The 22,092-nt window shown below is 40.5% G+C and overlaps 1 protein-coding gene across 1 annotated transcript in view; it reads right to left on the reverse strand.

Annotated features, from left to right (window-relative positions):
- Positions 1–22,092, reverse strand: part of NEK11 (NIMA related kinase 11) — a gene marked incomplete at its 3' end in the record, with an annotated part of 289,656 nt that overhangs the window by 222,503 nt on the left and 45,061 nt on the right. Inside the window, 1 exon segment of the mRNA XM_081235786.1 lies at positions 3,251–3,369. Within this exon segment, the coding sequence (XP_081091912.1) occupies positions 3,251–3,369 (119 nt within the window).

A 22,092-nucleotide genomic window follows, 5' to 3' on the forward strand; every position in this document is an offset into this window, starting at 1 on the left:
TTAGGAGTATAATTTACATTAAAATATATAAATCTTAGGCTTGATGAACTTTTACATACACATCACACTTGTAATCCTCCACCCAGATCAAGATGTAGAACATTTCCAGCATCCCAGGAGGTTTCTTTGTTCCCCTTCCAGTCGTAATTCCTTTCCAAACATAACCTCTATTCTGATTCACCCCACATTGGTTTTGCCTGTTTTTGAACTTCATACAAACGGAGCCATAAAGTACCCACTCTTTTGTGTCTGTTTTTTCTCACCCAACATCATATCTCTGAGATTCATCAGATTGTGCATATCAATCATGTGTTCTTTTTTATTGCAGAGTACCCCATTGTATGACTATACCATAATTTATTTAACAATTCTACTGTAAATGGACATTTTTCTGTGTTTTGGCTATTACAAATAAGGCTTCTATGGTCACTTTTGTACATGTCTTTTGTTGGATATAGGTACTCATATTTCACCTCACAAATAGAATTACTGGGTCATAAGGTATTTAAATGTTTGTCTTTGGAGGTATCAATACTACCAAACATTTTTCCCAAGTGGTTATACCAGTTCACACCCTAACAGCAATGTAAGAGAATTCCAATAGCTCCACCTCCTTGCCAATACTCGTTATTGTCAGAGATTTTTAACCCTTTCTGGTGGCTAGGCCCTCATTCTATATTGAATTACAACCACAAATGATAACACTTACACAGGGCTTGACAGTTTGCAAACTTTCTAAGTGTGTAATATCTTAAAGCATATTCCCCACAGCCCTATAAAGTAAGCAAGGAGAGTCCCATTATGACCCCTATTTTATAGATGAGGAAACAAAGGCTCAGAAAGGTTAAGCAGATCACCCAAGGCCATAAGCCACACACAGTAGAGACCATGAACTCTGTATATCCACCATGCTATACGGTTTACAGTTATTGGGGGACATGTTTTATCTCTGCTAGTTTACTAACAACTCTTCGAGGTTAGGCTTTATTTTAACTTAACGCTATTTAATAAATGAATGAATGAACTTAAATATAAAATTGAAATTTCTTCATCTATAGAGAAAAATTTTACAATATTTGGTTACAATAACATAATGAGAGACTTCCCTGGAGGCACAGTGGTGAAGAACCTGCCTGCCAATGCAGGGGACACAGGTTCAAGCCCTGATCCAGGAAGATCCCACGTGCTGTGGAGCAACTAAGCCCGTGTACCACAACTACTTAACCTGCGCTTTAAAGCCCGTGAGCCACAACTACTGAGCCCATGTGCCACAACTACTGAGCCCGCGTGCCACAACTACTGAAGCACGCCTGCCATAACTACTGAAGCCTGTGTGCCTAGAGCCTGTGCTCCACAATGAGAAGCCACTGCAATGAGAAGCCCCCGCACCGCAACGAAGAGGAGCCCCCGCTCGCCGCAAACTAGAGAAAGATTGCAGGCAGCAAGGAAGACCCAACGCAGCCAAAATAAATAAATAAATTTATTTTAAAAATAGTAATAATAACATAATGAAAGAAGCATCATCATTTGTTATCTGAATCACAAAGGGTGGTATATCAGATCCACAGATCCACAAATACCGATACATTTAGCCCTATTTAATGACTTTCTTAGAATGCTGAAGGTTTCAAAACAAATTTAAATCCTCTCTTTGAAGGATTTTTTTAAACACTTTTTTCTTTTTTTTTTAGTTAATTTATTTTTTGGCTGCTTTGGGCCTTCGTTGCTGCACACGGGCTTTCTCTAGTTGCGGCAAGGGGGGCTACTCTTTGTTGTGGTGTGTGGGCTTCTCATTGTGGTGGCTTCTCTTGCTGCAGAACATGAGCTCTAGGCACGAGGGCTTCAGTAGTTGCAGCACGTGGGCTCAGCTGTTCCGCAGCATGTAGGATCTTCCCAGACCAGGGCTCAAACCCGTGTCCCCTGCATTGGCAGGTGGATTCTTAACCACTGTGCCACCAGGGAAGTCCCTTGAAGGATTATTTTAAACTCATTTATTTTAACTATTACTAAGCAGACCCAAAATGTATCAAAAAATGTTTGGGTTCCTAAATCAACCAGATTTCAGTTTTATATTTTGCACACTGAACACCAAAGTTGGCATCTTTATATGTGTTGTTTTTCTTGTGTCTAAGTTAACAAATATGCCAAGGAATAGTAGAGAAAATAAAAGGAATACGAATATAACTGTATGCACACAGAAGTCTTATATTCAGCAGTTTTGGTAGATTATTAAAAGATTATTTGATATTCTTTTATCATTGTCTCTTAGGATAGTTTGACACCATTCAAAAGATTGTTGTGAGTTGTCAATAAGTCAGTGGCTATCTGTCTCATCAAGCATGTGTTTCAGAAGATACACGGCAAAGCACAGAATAATTGGACTACTTTTTATGCCATCAGAAAGCACAGATGACACGTTTAAGCTATTTGACATTCATGGACAGCCAGGCCTTGGTGTCCCCTACAAACTCCCACTTTTGTTCAAGAAGAATGTTATGTTCTGCCCCATCCTAAGTTGAAAGTTAACATGGACCCCTCACAGCTTCTACTTTTATTTGTCTATGTATGTTCATCTTTTCAAATGCATTCATATCATGTTATGAGTCTATAAAACATTTAACATCAAAAACATCTTGCTTTTGACCTGTGAAAAAAATACTAAAATGTTTTAAAACACACTTTTGAGGCTGAGATTGCAAAGGCAAATTATAAACAGCTGAACCATAAGCATACTTTGACCTTCTCTATCAGATATTTAATGTCAAAACTGACTGGTCTGAACACTTATATCTTCTTCCTCAATTCCTTTAGCTCATCTTGGAATGTGAGCACAGCTAGATGTGCACTGACACACTCCAAAATAACCCCGAAGTCTATCTGCAGCATGCTAGGGTATTCACAGCTCAAGCCTGCTGGAAGATGTAATAAATTCATAGCAAGCTAAAGGTATCTGAGAATTGCTTGTGGCTCACAGGATAGGATCAAATATAGAGGAATTTGTTTAATACAAGTTTCTGTCTTGCATTTAAGGCCAATTTGATTTCTAGAACAACAACAAAAAAGGTAATCAAATAAATCCTCTAGATATAATCATTCGACAGTTTCCTATGGAAAAACATATCATAGATGTTTAACTACTGTCATTTACCTTTGGACTTGCTTCCTTTCAATTCTACCTCCCAAATTTCATTTTTCAAGTTCAGATGTGACTGTTAAAAAAACACTGTCCCTCAGTAACAAATGAACATACTTTTCATGCACGTAGTCAACTCCCAGCAACAGCTGGATAAACCATTCTATTATTTGACTCTCTGGAAAGGTTTTTCCAGCTTCTTTATATTCCTGAATTTTATAGTCCAGATCTTGGCCCTGAAACAAAATAGCACAAGTTTTCGTATTTTCCTTCAGTTAGGAATTTAAAATCAATCTCTCTTAACAAGAGCTGATGCACAGTGGCCATTGTTTACAACAGCACAGTGGGGTCCCACTGGCGCTTGGGAACTATCACTGCACAGACCCTCTCCTGACCAAATGCTGTCAGCCTCCTGAGCCCTCTTCTCAACCAGGCATCCACTTTCGCCTATAAAGGCTTGAACAAATGCTAACATATTTCTAACAGCTCAAGGTCACATCCCTAGGATGACACTCGTCCCCCTTAAAGTGCCTGCTTGAGAAAAGTCAAGGCTGCCGAAGGAACTATTCCAGCCATACCTCAAGATGGAGCCCCTGTCCCCTGCTCTGGTGAGGGCAGGAGCCCAGTTTCAGTAAGTGCCAGTTAGCAAACCCAGGCGGTTTCACAGGAACCAACCCCCTTCCCACTTTCTGTAATATGTCAGTCCCCCGACTCTGCTCAGGCCCCCTGTCTGCATTGCCTCCCCTGCCCCCCACTTCCTCCCTCTCCCTTTAATTCACTCAATTACTTTGCACACAGCACAGTGGAGCTCAGCTCTTTCCCCTCCTGTCAGTGGTTACTGAGGAAGCTCTGTTTTCAGTGCTTTAACTATTGTCTGGCTGTATTTATCTTTGGCACCATGCAAGAACAAAATCCTTCTAAAGGGCCTTAACTTTTATTACATTACCTAAATTCTACCTAAAAATTGTCTTTATTATATTACATTACATATTTATATGCACTTGCATAAAACTAGGAATAATTCTCCTTATGCTTAGAGTTTTATGTAACTATAGAACACTAACATGTATACAAATTAAAAACACAAAGCCAATAAAATTCAAATTAGTGAAGTTAATTTAGTATCAAGTGGTGATGTTTTGGTGCTTACATTGTGCATATGGTGCTGGTGCTGGAGTATCGATTCTTTTCAGTTTGTCAAGCCCTGACTCTTGCGTCCTGGAGATGGCCTATCTCTCCTCTTCTCTATTTAACTACAGCAGCTCTCAGGAATACAGCACCTGCTGATTCCTGCGGGGCCCACACACATCATTTAAGCATTAGCAGTCTCTGTCCTACTACTCACTGCTGTTCAGTTAAGGAATAACACTTGGTGCCAAAAACTAATCCAGATCACAAATAGCAAACACCTAAAATTGCCTGGCAATGTCTCATACAGGACTCTTTCTGATTATGCTATTAATGTATCTAAACTACCATAGAAATGAAGACACAAAATGTTAAATTCTCTTAGAGAGCTGCTATACCTTATCCCTTTTACCTTAAAACACTGAAAAATTAGAGACAATTCAAAAAGCTTTCCTCTGAAGAAAAGGCTGGGTTAAATGAGACCGTGTTTGGTCTTTGGAGGATGCCAACAACACAGGCCCACAAAGAGAAGAAGTACTTGCTCCACCCATAAGGAGCATCAGAGCCAAACATTAAGCTACTCAGACTATTCCGGACAGAGTCATCATCACTAGATGCAAAGGAAAAGGATTCATCGGCAATGAAACAATCAAAGAAAAATAACTTCTAATTGAACAACATCAGGTCAACTGACTAACTCATGGGTAACGCATTTTTATTTCCCTTCAGTGCAATGTACAAATATTTGCCTAGCATTTTCTCTCCTTCTACACAGGGCATGACACGTCAAAAGTGGCATATTAAACAACTCTCACCCTCACTCAAACTCGATATCTGGCTGGATTTTCTGGGCCAAGGCTATCAAAGTTTAAGGAATGAATTGAATATTTCACTCCTTGTCAAAAAGACCTGCATTTCCTTCTCATTCTCCAAACCTGCCTTTATAGCTTCTCTTTTTAATCCTAGAGTTTATCAAAATTCTGTTGGATCATACAAGCTGTAGTGTCATAATGTTTCTAGAAGTTGCACAGAACATTTTTTTTTTTTTTTGCAGTATGCGGGCCTCTCACTGCTGTGGCCTCTCCCCCCGCGGAGCACAGGCTCTGGACGTGCAGGCCCAGTGGCCACGGCCCACGGGCCCAGCCACTCCATGGCACATGGGATCCTCCTGGACCAGGACACGAACCCGCGCCCCCCGCATCAGCAGGCGGACTCCCAACCACTGCGCCACCAGGGAAGCCCAGCACAGAACATTTTTTGACATCAGATTATTATAGCATTCTGTGAAGTAGACACTGAAAAGTCCTTCAGATGAAAGACGAGCTGTAAATGTATGTATTTTTCCAAACCCAGATTTCCTGTTCTACCCAAGAGGACTCTCACACAAAAAAGAAAAAAAATTTAATAAAAAAACAAGATCTCCTTTCAATATCCCATTTAGATTCTCAGAATATGATAAAAGAACTTCAGTGGCAAAAAGATAATTATCTACATGTTGCCATCCCCTTCCTGAATAGCTTGAGATAAGAAGTGACAGAAAGAAAGCCAAGAAAGCAGGAAGGAGGGAGAAAAAGAAGGAAGAAAGGAAGGAAGAGGGAGGGAAGAAAGAAATGAAAAGAAAAAAAAGAAGAAGAGCTTGCCTTAAAGAAATATCAATGAAGTTGACAGCTTCAACCCAATGTTTCCTACTTTAGGAAGGTCATACATAAGTACAGTCACCCCTATGAAAATGGCCTTTGTGACATAATTGTCTGCCTCAATAATACTGAAATTTGGAGAAATTTGTCTGTATGTTCAAATAACATTTCTTTCAGGAATTTGTCTCCAAACCTCAATGCTGCTTTTCGTTTCCTATGGTCATTTTAAAACTATATTAGTTAAAGAAATACAAATTCCTACCACATTTGTATCAGCTTCGGTATTGTTTTCCTTGTGAGTGAGCAGAATTACGCTCCCTGTGAGTCGTCTTGCCATAGACGCACGCACTCCCTGGGTGACATTCACTGTTAGTCTGACTATCACCTCCTTATGCTCCCCCCGTCAAGTAGTGAGTAGAGGTTGCTTATCTGTTTCCTGCATTGATGTTAAGTGTGTGCACATTTCCTGTGACTAAAGAAATATATACTTAGACTATTGGGGAGGAAAAAAGGAATAGGGCTTTCAATACTAGGCCTCAAAGTGAAATGTCAAAAGAGGGTACACAAACACCCCCTTCTCAGGTAGAACTGTAAGAAGAAGAAATGTACTAGTTCTTAGTGTTAAGCAAGGGACATGTTCTATTGACAAGAGGACAGAATGCCAAAAGATCAAATTAATTGGAGAGCTGGGTCTTATCCTCCTCAAGTTACTGCCCCTGCAGTTTTCATTCTGCATGTTTATCTGCAAGAAAAACTATTTGTTTTGTATTTACTTTGTTCTTTAATAAACACTCTGTAGATTGTCTCAGGATTTAATTAAGGTAGTCAAGTCACTCACAAATTAAGACACAACAAATTTCATATAAAAAAGCAACAAGGGCTTCCCTGGTGGCACAGTGGTTGAGAGTCCGCCTGCCGATGCAGGGGACATGGGTTCGTGCCTGGGCCCAGGAAGATCCCACATGCCGCGGAGCGGCTGGGCCCGTGAGTCATGGCTGCTGAGCCTGCGCGTCCGGAGCCTGTGCTCCACAACGGGAGAGGCCACAACAGTGAGAGGCCCACGTATCGCAAAAAAAAAAAGCAACAATTTTTTGTGAAGCAGTCTGATTTTAATTCAGCAATATGAAAAGCATTTATTTCTTTTGCCAAGCCATCATCAAAGTAAAAATCAAACGTTTTGGATGAAATGGCACACCTTGGTTTAAGAAGTTCTTATTACAATATCTGTAGGCTCATTCTGTTTCCTTGCCTTTGAGAAATATTTAATGATGACTTTATTGCTAAGGCAACTCTAATGAAAAGGGTATTGACTTTAATTTGAACCAATATTAATATTGCCCTAAATCTATACTGCTGACAGAAAATGCTTTCCTTTACTAATATCACCCCTCGAAAGTTTCAATAAAAGCCTTGATGTTAACGTCTAAGGTTTCAAAAATCTGTAACCCAAAATGTGCCATTTGATGGGTTAATGGTCTTGCCTCCTTCTTCCACCCAAGTTAGCCAACATCAGATGGACTTTGAAACACCAAGACCTTGAGGAAATGAAGAGCAACTCAAATACACGGTCTGAACTCCATCTTTAACTGACATCAAAAAGTTTTAGGGAGCTCAGGGGAAGATGGTGGAAGAGTAAGATGCAGAGATCACCTTCCTCCCCACAGATACACCAGAAATTCATCTACACGTAGAACAACTCCTACAGAACACCTACTGAACGCTGTCAGAAGACCTCAGACCCCACAAAAGGCAAGAAACTCCCCCACGTACCTGGGTAGGGCAAAAGAAAAAAGAAAAACAGAGACAAAAGGATAGGGACGGGACCTGCACCAGTGGGAGGGAGCTGTGAAGGAGGAAAGGTTTCCACACACTAGAAGCCCCTTCGCGGGCGGAGACTGCGGGTGGCGGAGGGGGCAAGCTTCGGAGCCGCGGAGGAGAGCACAGCAACAGGGGTGCAGAGGGCAAAGCGGAAAGATTCCTGCACAGAGGATCGGTGCCAACCAGCACTCACCAGCCCGAGAAGCTTGTCTGCTCACCTGCTGGGGCGGGCTGGGCTGGGAGCTGAGGCTCAGGCTTCAGTCACAGCGCAGGGAGAGGACCGGGGTTGGCAGCGTGAACACAGCCTGAAGGGGTTTAGTGCACCATGGCTGGCCGGGAGGGAGTCCGGGAAAAAGTCTGGAGCTGCCCAAGAGGCAAGAGACTTTTTCTTCCCTCTTGGTTTCCTGGCGTGCGAGGAGAGGGGATTAAGAGCGCTGCTTAAAGGAGCTCCAGAGACGGGCGCGAGCCGCGGCTAACAGCGCGGACCCCAGAGATGGGCATGAGACGCTAAGGTTGCTGCTGCCACCACCAAGAAGCCTGTGTGCGAGCACAGGTCACTGTCCACGCCCCCTTTACGGGGAACCTGTGCAGCCCGCCACTGCCAGGGTCCCGGGATCCAGGGATGGCTTCCCCGGGAGAACGCACGGCGTGCCTCAGGCTGGTGCAACGTCACGCTGGCCTCTGCCACCGCAGGCTTGCCCCACACTCCGTGCCCCTTCCTCCCCCCAGCCTGAGTGAGCCAGAGTCCCCGAAGCAGCTGCTCCTTTAACCCCGTCCTGTCTGAGCGAAGAACAGACACCCTCCACGACCTACACGCAGAGGCGGGACCAAATCCAAAGCTGAGACCCCAGAGCTGTGAGAAAAAAGAAGAGAAAGGGAAATGTCTCCCAGAGTCTCAGAAGCAGCGAATTAAAGCTCCACAATCAACTTGATGTACCCTGCATCTGTGGAATACATGAATAGACAACAAATCATCCCAAATTGAGGAGGTGGACTTTGAGAACAAGATTTATGATTTTTTCCCCTTTTCCTCTTTTTGTGAGTGTGTATGTGTACGCTTCTGCATAAGATTTAGTCTGTACAGCTTTGCTTCCACCATTTGTCCTAAGGTTCTATCCGTCCATTTTTTTGTTGTTGTTGTTTTTGTTTTTTTTGTTTTTTAATTTTTTTTCTTAAAAATTATTTTTTATTTTAATTATTTTATTTTATCTTTATTTTATTTTACTTTATCTTCTTTCTTTCTTTCTTTCTTTCTTTCTTTCCTTCCTTCCTTCCCTCCTTTAGACAACGAATCAACCCAAATTGAGGAGCTGGACTTTGAGAGCAAAATTTATGATTTTTTCCCCTTTTCCACTTTTTGTGAATGTGTATGTTTATGCTTCTGTGTGAGATTTTGTCTGTATAGCTTTGCTTCCACCATTTGTCCCAGGGTTCTATCAATCCGGGTTTTTTTAATAATTAATTTTTATTTTAATAACTTTATTATATTTTATCATACTTTATTCTACTTTACTTTATCTTCTCTCTTTCCTTTTTTCCTACCTTCCCTCCTTCCTCCCTCCCTCCCTCCTTTCTTTCTTTCTTTCCTTCTTTCTTTCTTTCTTTCTACTTCTACTAATTCTCTCTTTCTACTTTTTCTCCCTTTTATTCTGAGCCATGTGGATGAAAGGCTCTTGGTGCTGCAGCCAGGAGTCAGTGCTGTGCCTCTGACGTGGGAGAGCCAACTTCAGGACACTGGTCCACAAGAGACCTCACAGCTCCACATAATATCAAATGGCGAAAATCTCCCAGATACCTCCATCTCAACACCAGCACCTAGCTTCACTCAATGACCAGCAAGCTACAGTGATGGACACCCTATGCCAAACAACTAGCAAGACAGGAACACAACGCCACCCATTAGCAGAGAGGTGGCCTAAAATCATAATAAGTCCACAGACACCACAAAACACACAACCAGACGTGGACCTGTCCACCAGAAAGACAAGATCCAGCCTCATCCACCAGAACACAGGCTATAGTCCCCTCCACCAGGAAGCCTACACAACCCACTGAAACAAACTTAGCCACTGGGGACAGACACCAAAAACAACAGGAACTACGAACCTGCAGCCTGCAAAAAGGAGACCCCAAACACAGTAATATAAGCAAAATGAGAAGACAGAAAAACACACAGCAGGTGAAGGAGCAAGATAAAAACACACCAGACCTAACAAATGAAGAGGAAATAGGCAGTCTATGTGAAAAAGAATTCAGAATAATGATAGTAAAGATGATCCAAAATTTTGGAAATAGAATAGACAAATTGCAAGAAAGAGTTAACAAGGACCTAGAAGAACTAAAGATGAATCAAGCAATGATGAGCAACACAATAAATGACAGGAAAAATACTCTATATGAGATCATTAGCAGAATAACCGAGACAGAAGAACAGATACGTGACGTGGAAGATAAAATAGTCGAAATAACTGCTGCAGAGCAGAATAAAGAAAAAAGAATGAAAAGAACTGAGGACAGTCTCAGAGTCCTCTGGGACAACATTAAACGCACCAACATTCGAATTATAGGGTTCCCAGAAGAAGAAGAGAAAAAGAAAGGGACTGAAAAAATATTTGAGGAGATTATAGTTGAAAACTTCGCTAATATGGGAAAGGAAATAGTTAATCAAGTCCAGGAGGCACAGAGAGTCCAACACAGAATAAATCCAAGGAGAAATATGCCAAGACACATGTTAATCAAACTGTCAAAAATTAAACACAAAGAAAACATATTAAAAGCAGCAAGGGAAAAACAACAAATAACATACAAGGGAATCCCCATAAGGTTAACAGCTGATCTTTCAGCAGAAATTCTACAAGCCAGAAGGGACTGGCAGGACACAGTTAAAGTGATGAAAGAGAAAAACCTACAACCAACATTGCTCTACCCAGCTCATTCAGGAACTCATTCAGATTTGATGGAGAAATTAAAGCCTTTACAGACAAGCAAAAACTGAGAGAGTTCAGCACCACCAAACCAGCTTTACAACAAATGCTAAAGGAACTTCTCTAGGCAAGAAACACAACAGAAGGAAAAGACCTACAATAACGAACCCAAAACAATTAAGAAAATGGGAATAGGAACATACATAATGATAATTGCCTTAAATGTAAATGGACTACATGCTCCCACCAAAAGACACAGATTGGATGAATGGATACAAAAACAAGACCCATATATATGCTGTCTACAAGAAACCCACTTCAGACTAGAGACAAATACAGACTGAAAGTAAGGGGATGGAAAAAGATATTCCATGAAAATGGAAATCAAAAGAAAGCTGGAGTAGCAATTCTCATATCAGACAAAATAGACTTTAAAATAAAGACTATTAGAAGAGACAAAGAAGGACACTACATAATGATCAAGGGATCGATCCAAGAAGAAGATATAACAATTGTAAATATTTATGCACCCAACATAGGAGCACCTCAATACATAAGGCAAATACTAACAGCCATAAAAGGGGAAACTGACAGTAACACACTCATAGTAGGGGAATTCAACACCCAACTTTCACCAATGGACAGATCATCCAAAATGAAAATAAATAAGGAAACACAAGCTTTAAATGATACATTAAACAAGATGGACTTAATTGATATTTATAGGACATTCCATCCAAAAACAACAGAATACATATTTTTCTCAAGTGCTCATGGAACATTCTCCAGGATAGATCATATCTTGGGTCACAAATCAAGCCTTGGTAAAGTTACGAAAATTGAAATTGTATCAAGCACCTTTTCTGACCACAATGCTATGAGACTAGATATCAATTACAGGAAAAGATCTGTAAAAAATACAAACACATGGAGGCTAAACCATACACTACTTAATAACGAAGTGATCACTGAAGATATCAAAGAGGAAATCAAAAAATACCTAGAAATAAAAATGACAGTGGAGACACGACGACCCAAAACCTATGGGATGCAGCAAAAGCAGTTCTAAGAGGGAAGTTTATAGCAATACAATCCCACCTTAAGAAACAGGAAACATCTCGAGTAAACAACCTGACCCTGCACCTAAAGCAATTAGAGAAAGAAGAACAAAAACACCCCAAAGTTAGCAGAAGGAAAGAAATCATAAAAATCAGATCAGAAATAAATGAAAAAGAAATGAAGGAAACAATAGCAAAGATCAATAAAACTAAAAGCTGGTTCTTTGAGAAGATAAACAAAATTGATAAACCATTAGCCGGACTTATCAAGAAAAAAAGGAGAAGACTCAAATCAATAGAATTAGAAATGAAAAAGGAGAAGAAACAACTGACACTGCAGAAATACAAAAGATCATGAGAGATTACTACAAGCAACTCTACGCCAATAAAATGGACAACCTGGAAGAGATGGACAAATTCTTAGAAAAGCACAACCTGCCAAGACTGAATCAGGAAGAAATAGAAAATATGAACAGACCAATCACAAGCACTGAAATTGAAACTGTGATTAAAAATCTTCCAACAAACAGAAGCCCAGGACCAGATGGCTTCACAGGCGAATTCTATCAAACATTTAGAGAAGAGCTAACACCTATCCTTCTCAAACTCTTCCAAAATAGAGCAGAGTGAGGAACACTCCCAAACTCATTCTACGAGGCTATCATCACCCTGATACCAAAACCAGACAAGGATGTCACAAAGAAAGAAAATGACAGGCGAATATCACTGATGAACATAGATGCAAAAATCCTCAACAAAATACTAGCAAACAGAATCCAACAGCACATTAAAAGGATCATACACCATGATCAAGTGGGGTTTATTCCAGGAATGCAAGGATTCTTCAATATACGCAAATCAATCAACGTGATACACCATATTAACAAATTGAAGAAGAAAAACCATATGATCATCTCAAAAGATGCAGAGAAAGCTTTTGACAAAATTCAACACCCATTTATGATAAAAACCCTGCAGAAAGTAGGCATAGAGGGAACTTTCCTCAACATCATAAAGGCCATATATGACAAACCCACAGCCAATATCATCCTCAATGGTGAAAAACTGAAACCATTTCCACTAAGATCAGGAAGAAGACAAGGCTGCCCACTCTCACCACTCTTATTCAACTTAGTTTTGGAAGTTTTAGCCACAGCAATCAGAGAAGAAAAGGAAATAAAAGAAATCCAAATCGGAAAAGAAGAAGTAAAGCTGTCACTGTTTGCAGATGACATGATACTATACATAGAGAATCCTAAAGATGCTACCAGAAAACTACTAGATCTAATTAATGAATTTGGTAAAGTAGCAGGATACAAAATTAATGCACAGAAATCTCTGGCATTCCTGTACACTAATGATGAAAAATCTGAAAGTGAAATCAAGAAAACACTCCCATTTACCACTGCAACAAAAAGAATACAAAATCTAGGAATAAACCTACCTAAGGAGACAAAAGACCTGTATGAAGAAAATTATAAGACACTGATGAAAGAAATTAAAGATGATACAAATAGATGGAGAGATGTACCATGTTCTTGGATTGGAAGAATCAATATTGTGAAAATGACTCTACTACCCAAAGCAATCTACAGATTCAATGCAATCCCTATCAAACTACCAATGGCATTTTTCACAGAACTAGAACAAAAAATTTCAAACTTTGTATGGAAACACAAAAGACCCCGAATAGCCAAAGCAATCCTGAGAACGATAAATGGAGCTGGAGGAATCAGGCTCCCTGGCTTCAGACTATACTACAAAGCTACAGTAATCGAGGCAGTATGGTACTGGCACTAAAACAGAAAGATAGATCAATGGAACAGGATAGAAAGCCCAGAGATAAACCCACGCACGCATGGTCACCTTGTCTTTGATAAAGGAGGCAGGAATGTACAGTGGAGATAGGACAGCCTCTTCAATAAATGGTGCTGGGAAAACTGGACAGGTGCATGAAAAGTATGAGATTAGATCACTCCCTAACACCATACACAAAAATAAGCTCAAAATGGATTAAAGACCTAAATGTAAGGCCAGACACTATGAAACTCTTAGAGGAAAACATAAGCAGAACACTCCATGACATAAGTCACAGCAAGATCCTTTTTGACCCACCTCCTACAGAAATGGAAATAAAAACAAAAATAAACAAATGGAACCTAATGAAACTTCAAAGCTTTTGCACAGCAAAGGAAACCATGAACAAGACAACCCTCAGAATGGGAGAAAATATTTGCAACTGAAGCAACTGACAAAGGATTAACTCTCCCAAATTTATAAGCAGCTCATGCAGCTCAATAACAAAAAAAACAAACAACCCAATCCAAAAATGGGCAGAAGACCTAAATAGACATTTCTCCAAAGAAGATATACAGACCACAAACAAACACATGAAAGAATTCTCAACATCATTAATCATTAGAGAAATGCAAATCAAAGCTACAATGAGATACCATCTCACACCAGTCAGAATGGCCATCATCAAAAAATCTAGAAACAATAAATGCGGGAGAGGGTATGGAGAAAAGGTAACACTCTTGCACTGCTGGTGGGAATGTGAATTGGTACAGCCACTATGGAGAACAGTATGGAGGTTCCTTAAAAAACTACAAATAGAACTACCATATGATCCAGCAATCCCACTACTGGGCATATATCCTGAGAAAACCATAATTCAAAAGGAGTCATGTACCAAAATTGTTCATTGCAGCTCTATTTGCAATAGCCCAGAGGTGGAAAGAACCTAAGTGTCCACCAGCCGAAGAATGGATAAAGAAGATGTGGCACATATATACACTGGAATATTGCTCAGCCCTAGAAAGAAACGAAATTGAGCTATTTGTGATGAGGTGGATAGACCTAGAGTCTGTCATACAGAGTGAAGTAAGTCAGAAAGAGAAAGAAAAATACCGTATGCTAACACATATATATGGAATTTAAGGAAATAAATGTCATGAAGAACCTAGGGGTAAAACAGGAATAAAGACACAGACCTACTTGAGAATGGACTTGAGGATATGGGGAGGGGGAAGGGTAAGCTGTGACAAAGCGAGAGAGAGTCATGGACACATATACACTACCAAACGTAAGGTAGATAGCTAGTGGGAAGCAGCCGCATAGCACAGGGAGATCAGCTCAGTGCTTTGTGACCGCCTGGAGGGGTGAGATAGGGAGGGTGGGAGAGAGGGAGACGCAAGAGGGAAGGGATATGGGAACAGATGTATATGTATAACTGATTCGATTTGTTATGGGGCAGAAACTAACACACCATTGTAAAGCAATTATACTCCAATAAAGTTTTTAAAAAATGTACTTACTTTAAAAAAAGAAAAGTTTTAAAACCTAAAAGTATTTGATTTTAAAAATTAACCCGTGTTTTTTAAGTCATCAATAGAAGCACTTACATCCAGTTTAAAAGACAGAGGAGAGCCTTCTCAGAGCCTGAATACAGTGTGACTGCAATGTTCTGAGCATACACAAAGGGCAAAACAATCTCAGGATTTCAGGGCTGGAAGGAGCTTGAAAAATTCTTCTGCCCTACTTCTTCATTTTAAAATGAAAGCACTGTCCCTGATTAATTCTCTTGGCCGACATCTTAAGATGCAGTTCCCTCACACTCTTCATCTCCTTTAACTAAGATTCTGAGACATCCTTCCAGTGGACCTCAAAATTTTGCATGTATCAGACACATTCAAGTTGCTTGTTTAAAATGCATATTCCTGGGCTGTATCAACAGAGACTCTGATTCAGTAAATTAGGAGAGGACCAAGGAATCTATATTATTTTTAATAAGTTTATTTTTTTATTTTCTTTTTTGGTTGCGTTGGGTCTTCCTTACTGCGTGCGGATGTTCTCTAGTTTCCGCGAGCGGGGGCTACTCTTCCTTGAGGTGCATGGGCTTCTCATTGCAGTGGCTTCTCTTGTTGCAAAGCACAGGCTCTAGGCATGCAGGCTTCAGTAGTTGTGGCACGCTGGCTCAGTAGTTGTGGCTTGCGGGCTCTAGAGCACAGGCTCAGTAGTTGTGGCACCCGGGCTTAGTTGCTCCACAGCATGTGGGATCTTCCTGGACCAGGGCTCGAACCCATGTCCCCTGAATTGGCAGGCGGATTCTTAACCACTGCGCCACCAGGGAAGCCCGGAATTTGTATTTTTTAACAAGCATCGTAAGTGACTCTGAGACAGGCCATATACTGAACTTTAAGAAAGTGCTGTTAGATAATAACACAAATGGGCCAAATACTTAATATCTCACCTATTAATGGAAACATTTTGTCCAATAGTTTGAAAAATTCCAAAGGCAAAAGATGTATTTGAGAAAGTCTGGGTTGAACAAAAATTATTTTATAATATATTTTTTAATTTGTAAATGGAGTTCATAAAAAGTGGGGAAAATATCAAACCATGTTATGCTCTTAAAAGCAAAATAAGAAGATCCAGTTTCTAAATAGTTACTAAAGAATGCCATGTAGTATCATGACATTTATGTCTTGATAATATAACTGAGCACTCTTAGGTTTAGTTGCTAATTTTCTTTCAAATTCTTTTAGAGTAAGTTTTCTTCCTGCTGAGGTAAATTGTACATAAATAAGAATAAAGTGGTAGAATTTATTTTTTCTTAAGAAGTTACATGAAATAATGCTTTCACCTATAAATCACTGGACTGTTTTTTTAAAATAAACTATTTGGAGTGGTTTATTCTGATTCTATTTTTGATCACACATTTATAGAAGGTCATATATGATAGCTAAAACCACACTCCAAATGCCAGAAGTTCTACTGGGCTTATGAATTGCTTGATATTAGTGCATTCATACATTTCTCTTAAATGAAACTAGTTTTGTTTTTCAATTTTTACATCAACAATTTTAAATAAAAATCAGTGGCCTTATTTTTAAACTTTTTTGTGTGAAAAGCTTAAAATATTTCATAGTTTAAACAAAGAAAGTAAATGGAACAAGTCAAATGATTTTACTTATGGTACTTACAAAGATCATGAACAGATCAGTTTAGGTGTATAAAAACACAAGATACATATTATTTACCATCTTCTTTAGCTGAATAAAGTCTAAACCCATAGAACTGGCACAGTGAATTCAGGGAGACCTACATAGCCAGGCAGGAGCTGCCCAGGAAAACCAGAGGGCTCTGATGGGATGCACCTCTCTGAAGATAACTCTAGTTCCCTTAATCAGCAGCAATCCCAGCAATGCAGACCACTGAAGACAGCCCTGATGTGTGGACACCTGGAGCTCACACTGGGAAGGATAATGCTATAGACAATGTTCGTGTCCCCCAAAATGCATATGTTGAAATCCTAACCCCACAGTGTGATGGTATTAAGAGGTGAGGCCTTCTGGAGGTGAATAGATCATGAGGGTAGAGCCCTCATGAATAGGATTAGTGCCTTTATGAAAGAGACCCCAGAGAGTTCCCTCCCAGCTTCTGCCATGTGAGGACACAGCAAGAAGACGGCTATCTACAAACCAGGAATTGGGTTCTCACTAGACACTGAATCTGCCAGAACCTTGATCTTAGACTTCCCAGCCTCCAGAACTGTGAGAAATAAGTGTATGTTGTTTATAAGGCACACAGTCTACAGTATTTTGTTATAGCAGCCTGAACAGACTAAGACAGAAGGTCACTAATCAATGCCACAAAGATCAATATACCAAGAGTGTCTCTCATCCGTGGCCTCAGACAGAGCTTCAGCAGTGGCTTTGAAGGACAACAAAGTGTTTGTCTCTAACAGTAGACCCAAGACATCCAGCATGGAATTGTAAGGACCCTCTGAGAACCAGTAAGCCTGGTGGTGCATGTCATTGCCAAATTCACTTGCAAGAGTCTACAGAGACTCACTAGAATTTCAACATTATAAAACTCAACCCACTTACTTGGTTTATTTAAACAATTTGCATAAATGAGAAACATAAGAGGAGATTTAAAATGTTCTTTTTATGTTACAAACAGATCCTTAGAAAGTATTTGCTTGAATGTTGCTATTGGACCCATTAGCGTGTAAAATTTTCCATGTTTCCTCCTTCTGGCATGAATCCTCACACTAAAGGCTGCAAGCCAAAAACTCAGAGGTAAAAATTAGCTCACCTTCTAGAAAACAACCTGGGGGGAGAGTGAGGTCACACTGAAATAATGAGCTATTATAAAGACAGCTTCCGTTGTTCACAGTCTATTAGGAGGAAAGGTCTGATAGTCCCTTTTTTAACTTTATTTTAACTCATAAAGTTAACAAATTAACTTTATTATTTCAAATACCTATAAAAACCTAATAATATACTAGGTGTTGTTTACTCTGTCTTAAAATTAGTATAGGGGTCAGAAAAATGAAATAACTTGTTCAAGGAAATGGACCAAGATTTGAACAGAAGTCAGTGTGATGCCAGAGTCCACACACTTTCTACTGTTTCAAACCCTATCTAGTCTACTATTGATAGAAAATACAATAATTAATTATATTATCATTACATTAAGACATATGTGTGTGTACAAATTGATATATATGTGTTTTTGTGTCTATGTTTATGTATGTATTATATAGAGATGGATAAAGATACAGAACATAAGTGAGAATAAGCCAAGGGAAGGAGCATGTTTCCCATAAAACAGGATGATCTGGTGGACATGTGCACTGTGAGATGATTACCACAGTCAAGTTGATTGACACATCCAATATCTCACATGGTTCCTTTGTGTGTGTGTGTGCGCGTGTGCACGCACGTGTGTGTTGAGAGCACTTGAGATCTACTCTCTTGACAAATTTGAAGTGTCTAAGTGCAGTATTGTTAACCACGGTCACCATGCTGTACATCAGATTCCCCAGAACCTGTTCATCTTGTAAACGAAAGTGTTAGCTTTATATTTTGCATAATTCACACAGATAGGCTTGAATAGTGTAAGTGTGTTAAAATCTATGTTTAGTTTAGCGCCACCATCTGAAACATGTTTGGTTAACATTGTTGATATGAACAATAAAACAATCCATCTCTATTGATTCATGTCCAGGTAGAAGTAGATAATTTCATGCTTGGGAAGGTAGGCACCAAGAACTATTTGGTTGAATCTATTAAATATATTTTTTTTCTTTTTTTTTTTTTTCAGTACGTGGGCCTCTCACTGTTGTGGCCTCTCCCGTTGTGGAGCACAGGCTCCGGATGCACAGGCTCAGCGGCCATGGCTCACGGGCCCAGCCGCTCCACGGCATGTAGGATCTTCCCAGACTGGGGCACGAACCCGTGTCCCCTGCATCGGCAGGCGGACTCTCAACCACTGCACCACCAGAGAAGCCCTGACTCTATTAAATATTAAGGGAGGAATAGGAGCAATCCAAGTAAAAGAAAAACAGGAGCAGCTTTCCCTATACCCCTGTGATCCTGGTCCTGGTCCTGGATGAAATCCAACATTCCAGCCATGTGATTGCCAGAAAATCACCTCTCTGGGGTCCCGTTTCCTCATCTACAAAATATAGTTTATAGATAAGAATCCACTTCTCCTTCAAAAAGGATAGAGGCATGTTTAGAGGACACAGGAGCCAATCTGAAGGAGCCCCACTAGCTGAAGCTGGACCAATTTGAGAAAGAAAATTAATAATGACAGCATTGGGCTATAACCCATAGAATAAAATAAATATCCATGAGTCCATACTGATATAAATAATTGAATAAAGACATCAATGGAGGAGAAGGAATAGTGGAATAGCTCTTTCTAACAGGAGAACCCTAATTAGTAAATGTAGAAAGAATGAGGGAAATACATAATCACCATTAGGCAAATATCACAGTAAAAACTGCTCCAGGCAACTACCACTGGAAAAATGCTAAAATCAGGGCATGAAAGTTTGAGGAGAGACAGGATAGAAGGTTGCTCAGGGAGCCTGGAGAACAAGGCAGGTAATTTTCATGAATAACAGCACCCAGCTGGTGGCCTGAGCAGAAAACCACACCCACCAGCAGAGCCAGCCAGACTCCCATGTTCTCAGCTGAGCCTCATCTTTGCTCAGTGCTCCATAAACACTGACATGGTTTTCTTCTATGACTATATTTTTCTGTTTCCACACTGGCCATTCTCCCTTTTTTTGCAGTTCTCGGCCCTGGCTGCCCATTAGAATCACCTGGAGAGCTTTCAAAAATCCTGATGCCTGGGTCATTCCCCAGACCAATTAAATCAGACTTTCTGAAGGAGGGCCTCAGCCCTCATTAGTTTTGAAAGCTTTTCAGGTGATTCCAGTGTGCAGCCAAGGTTAAGCACTACAACTATATTGATATATATATATATATATTTTTTTTTTTTTTTTGCGGTACACGGGCCTCTCACTGTTGTGGCCTCTCCCGTTGCGGAGCACAGGCTCCGGATGCACAGGCTCAGCGGCCATGGCTCACGGGCCCAGCCGCTCCGCGGCATGTGGGATCTTCCCAGACCAGGGCACGAACCCGTGTCCCCTGCATCGGCAGGCGGACTCTCAACCACTGCGCCACCAGGGAAGCCCTATATTGATATAATTTTTATTTAGCTATGTTAATATCACAGTGCAGGAAACAGACAAGTCCAACCTTCCCTGCTTTCTGACAAAGTGCTTTCAACATATATGACAGATAGAAGGATCCAAAATTTTACCATCAGCATTTGACAGAAATAAGGTGAGAGGCAGCTGGAAGCAAGTGGTAAAGAATTTGTCAAAACAAAAGAAATTTCCTGAGTACTAACATTTTTGTGGCTCATTACATGGGTTCATGATGCGATACAAAAATGAATCAGAAAAAGATCAATCCCACACGCTGAGAGTCTGATCTGAGATGGATGATACTATGTATAATGTGCTGTGTGTCACCAAGTTGAAATGTGATGAGAGTCGGGGATCAGGTGAAGAGTGATTTCCAGCCAGGAGATTATAGGAATCTTTGTAGAGTGGGTGACTTTTCAGCGGGCCTGGGAGGATGGGTGGGAACTGAAAACATGGAGCCAGGAGGAAGGACATTCTGAAAGGGCACAGATGAAGAGGTGGGAAACTGTGGAGGAGGGACAGGGGACAGCAAGTTGCCCCATTTCCCTGGCTGGAGGAGAATGGAAGGTACCAATACCTGAAACATTCTGTCACTTTGGTAGTTTGGGTACTATTCCCCATCAGAGATTTGGTTAGATCTTGACAAGAAGTTGTGAGAATTGGGTAATTTGCTTTTTACACTCATAATCTGATGTGATGTGTCCAAAGGGTTGGGTGGTGGACATAGAGGCCTCATGAATGCATTTATATGTGTGTATTTCAATCTTGCAAAGCCCCAAATTAAATTACAGAAGAAACTTGGGGATTAAAAAAACCAGCTATTTCAATGGTGATAACATTTTTCTGTGAGGTGCAAGTCTGGCCATCTGCCATTTCCAATATTATTATTTTACCTCAATAAGAAGAGGATAATGCCAGGTTTGTGTGAGTTAAGCTCATGAAGATGAGAAATATCTCGGTTAGCAAGGAGAACTAGCGACCCACACATGTCATTCCTCAGGGAAGCGCGTCCTGCCTGACAGCTCAGCAGGTGGAACAGGGAAGCCCAGCAGCTGCTCCCCGGCCAGCAGCCGTCACCATGGCAACGCCCCGGGGTGGGAGGAGCAGTTCAGCCCTTGGAAACCGCCAGCATTTAAAAAGTAATGCAGCATAGCACAGGGAGATCAGCCCGGTGCTTTGTGACTGCCTGGAGGCGTGGGATAGGGAGGGTGGGAGGGAGGGAGACGAAAGAGGGAAGGGATATGGGAACAAATGTATATGTATAGCTGATTCACTTTGTTTTAAAGCAGAAACTAATACACCACTGTGAAGCAATTATACTCCAATAAAGTTGTAAAAAAAAAAAAAAAAAAGTAATGCAGATGATCCTGGATTGGATCCTGCGTGAGAAAAAGACATTCTTATAGAAACGTCCTTTCTAAAGACATAACTGGGACCAATGGGCTCAATTTGAGTGTGAATTGTGGATTAGATACGTGGTTCTCAAACTGCAGTGTGCTTCAGCCTCACATGGTGGGCTTGTAAAAACACAGCCAGATCCCACCCCCAGAATTTCTAATTCACTGTGGCTGTGGTGGAAGCTAACAATCTGTATCTCTAAGTAAGGATCCCAAATGATGCTGATGCTGCTGGTCTGGGATCACGCACTGAGAACCACTGGATTACATACCAGCATTGCATCGATGTTAATTTCCTGATTTTGATCTTCGTACTGTAGTTATGTTAAGAAAATGTCCTTGGCCTTAGAAAACACTCACAGGAGGATTTAGGACAAAGGGGCATCATGTCTGTGATTTACTCTCAAGTGGTTCAGGAAAAAATAGGTAGATAGATGATAGATAAAAATAATAAATAGAATAATAAAGCAAATGTGAAAAAATAA

The sequence above is a fragment of the Mesoplodon bidens genome, assembly GCF_964165515.1.
Source record: "Mesoplodon bidens genome assembly, chromosome: 5".
Taxonomy (NCBI): Eukaryota; Metazoa; Chordata; class Mammalia; order Artiodactyla; family Ziphiidae; genus Mesoplodon; species Mesoplodon bidens.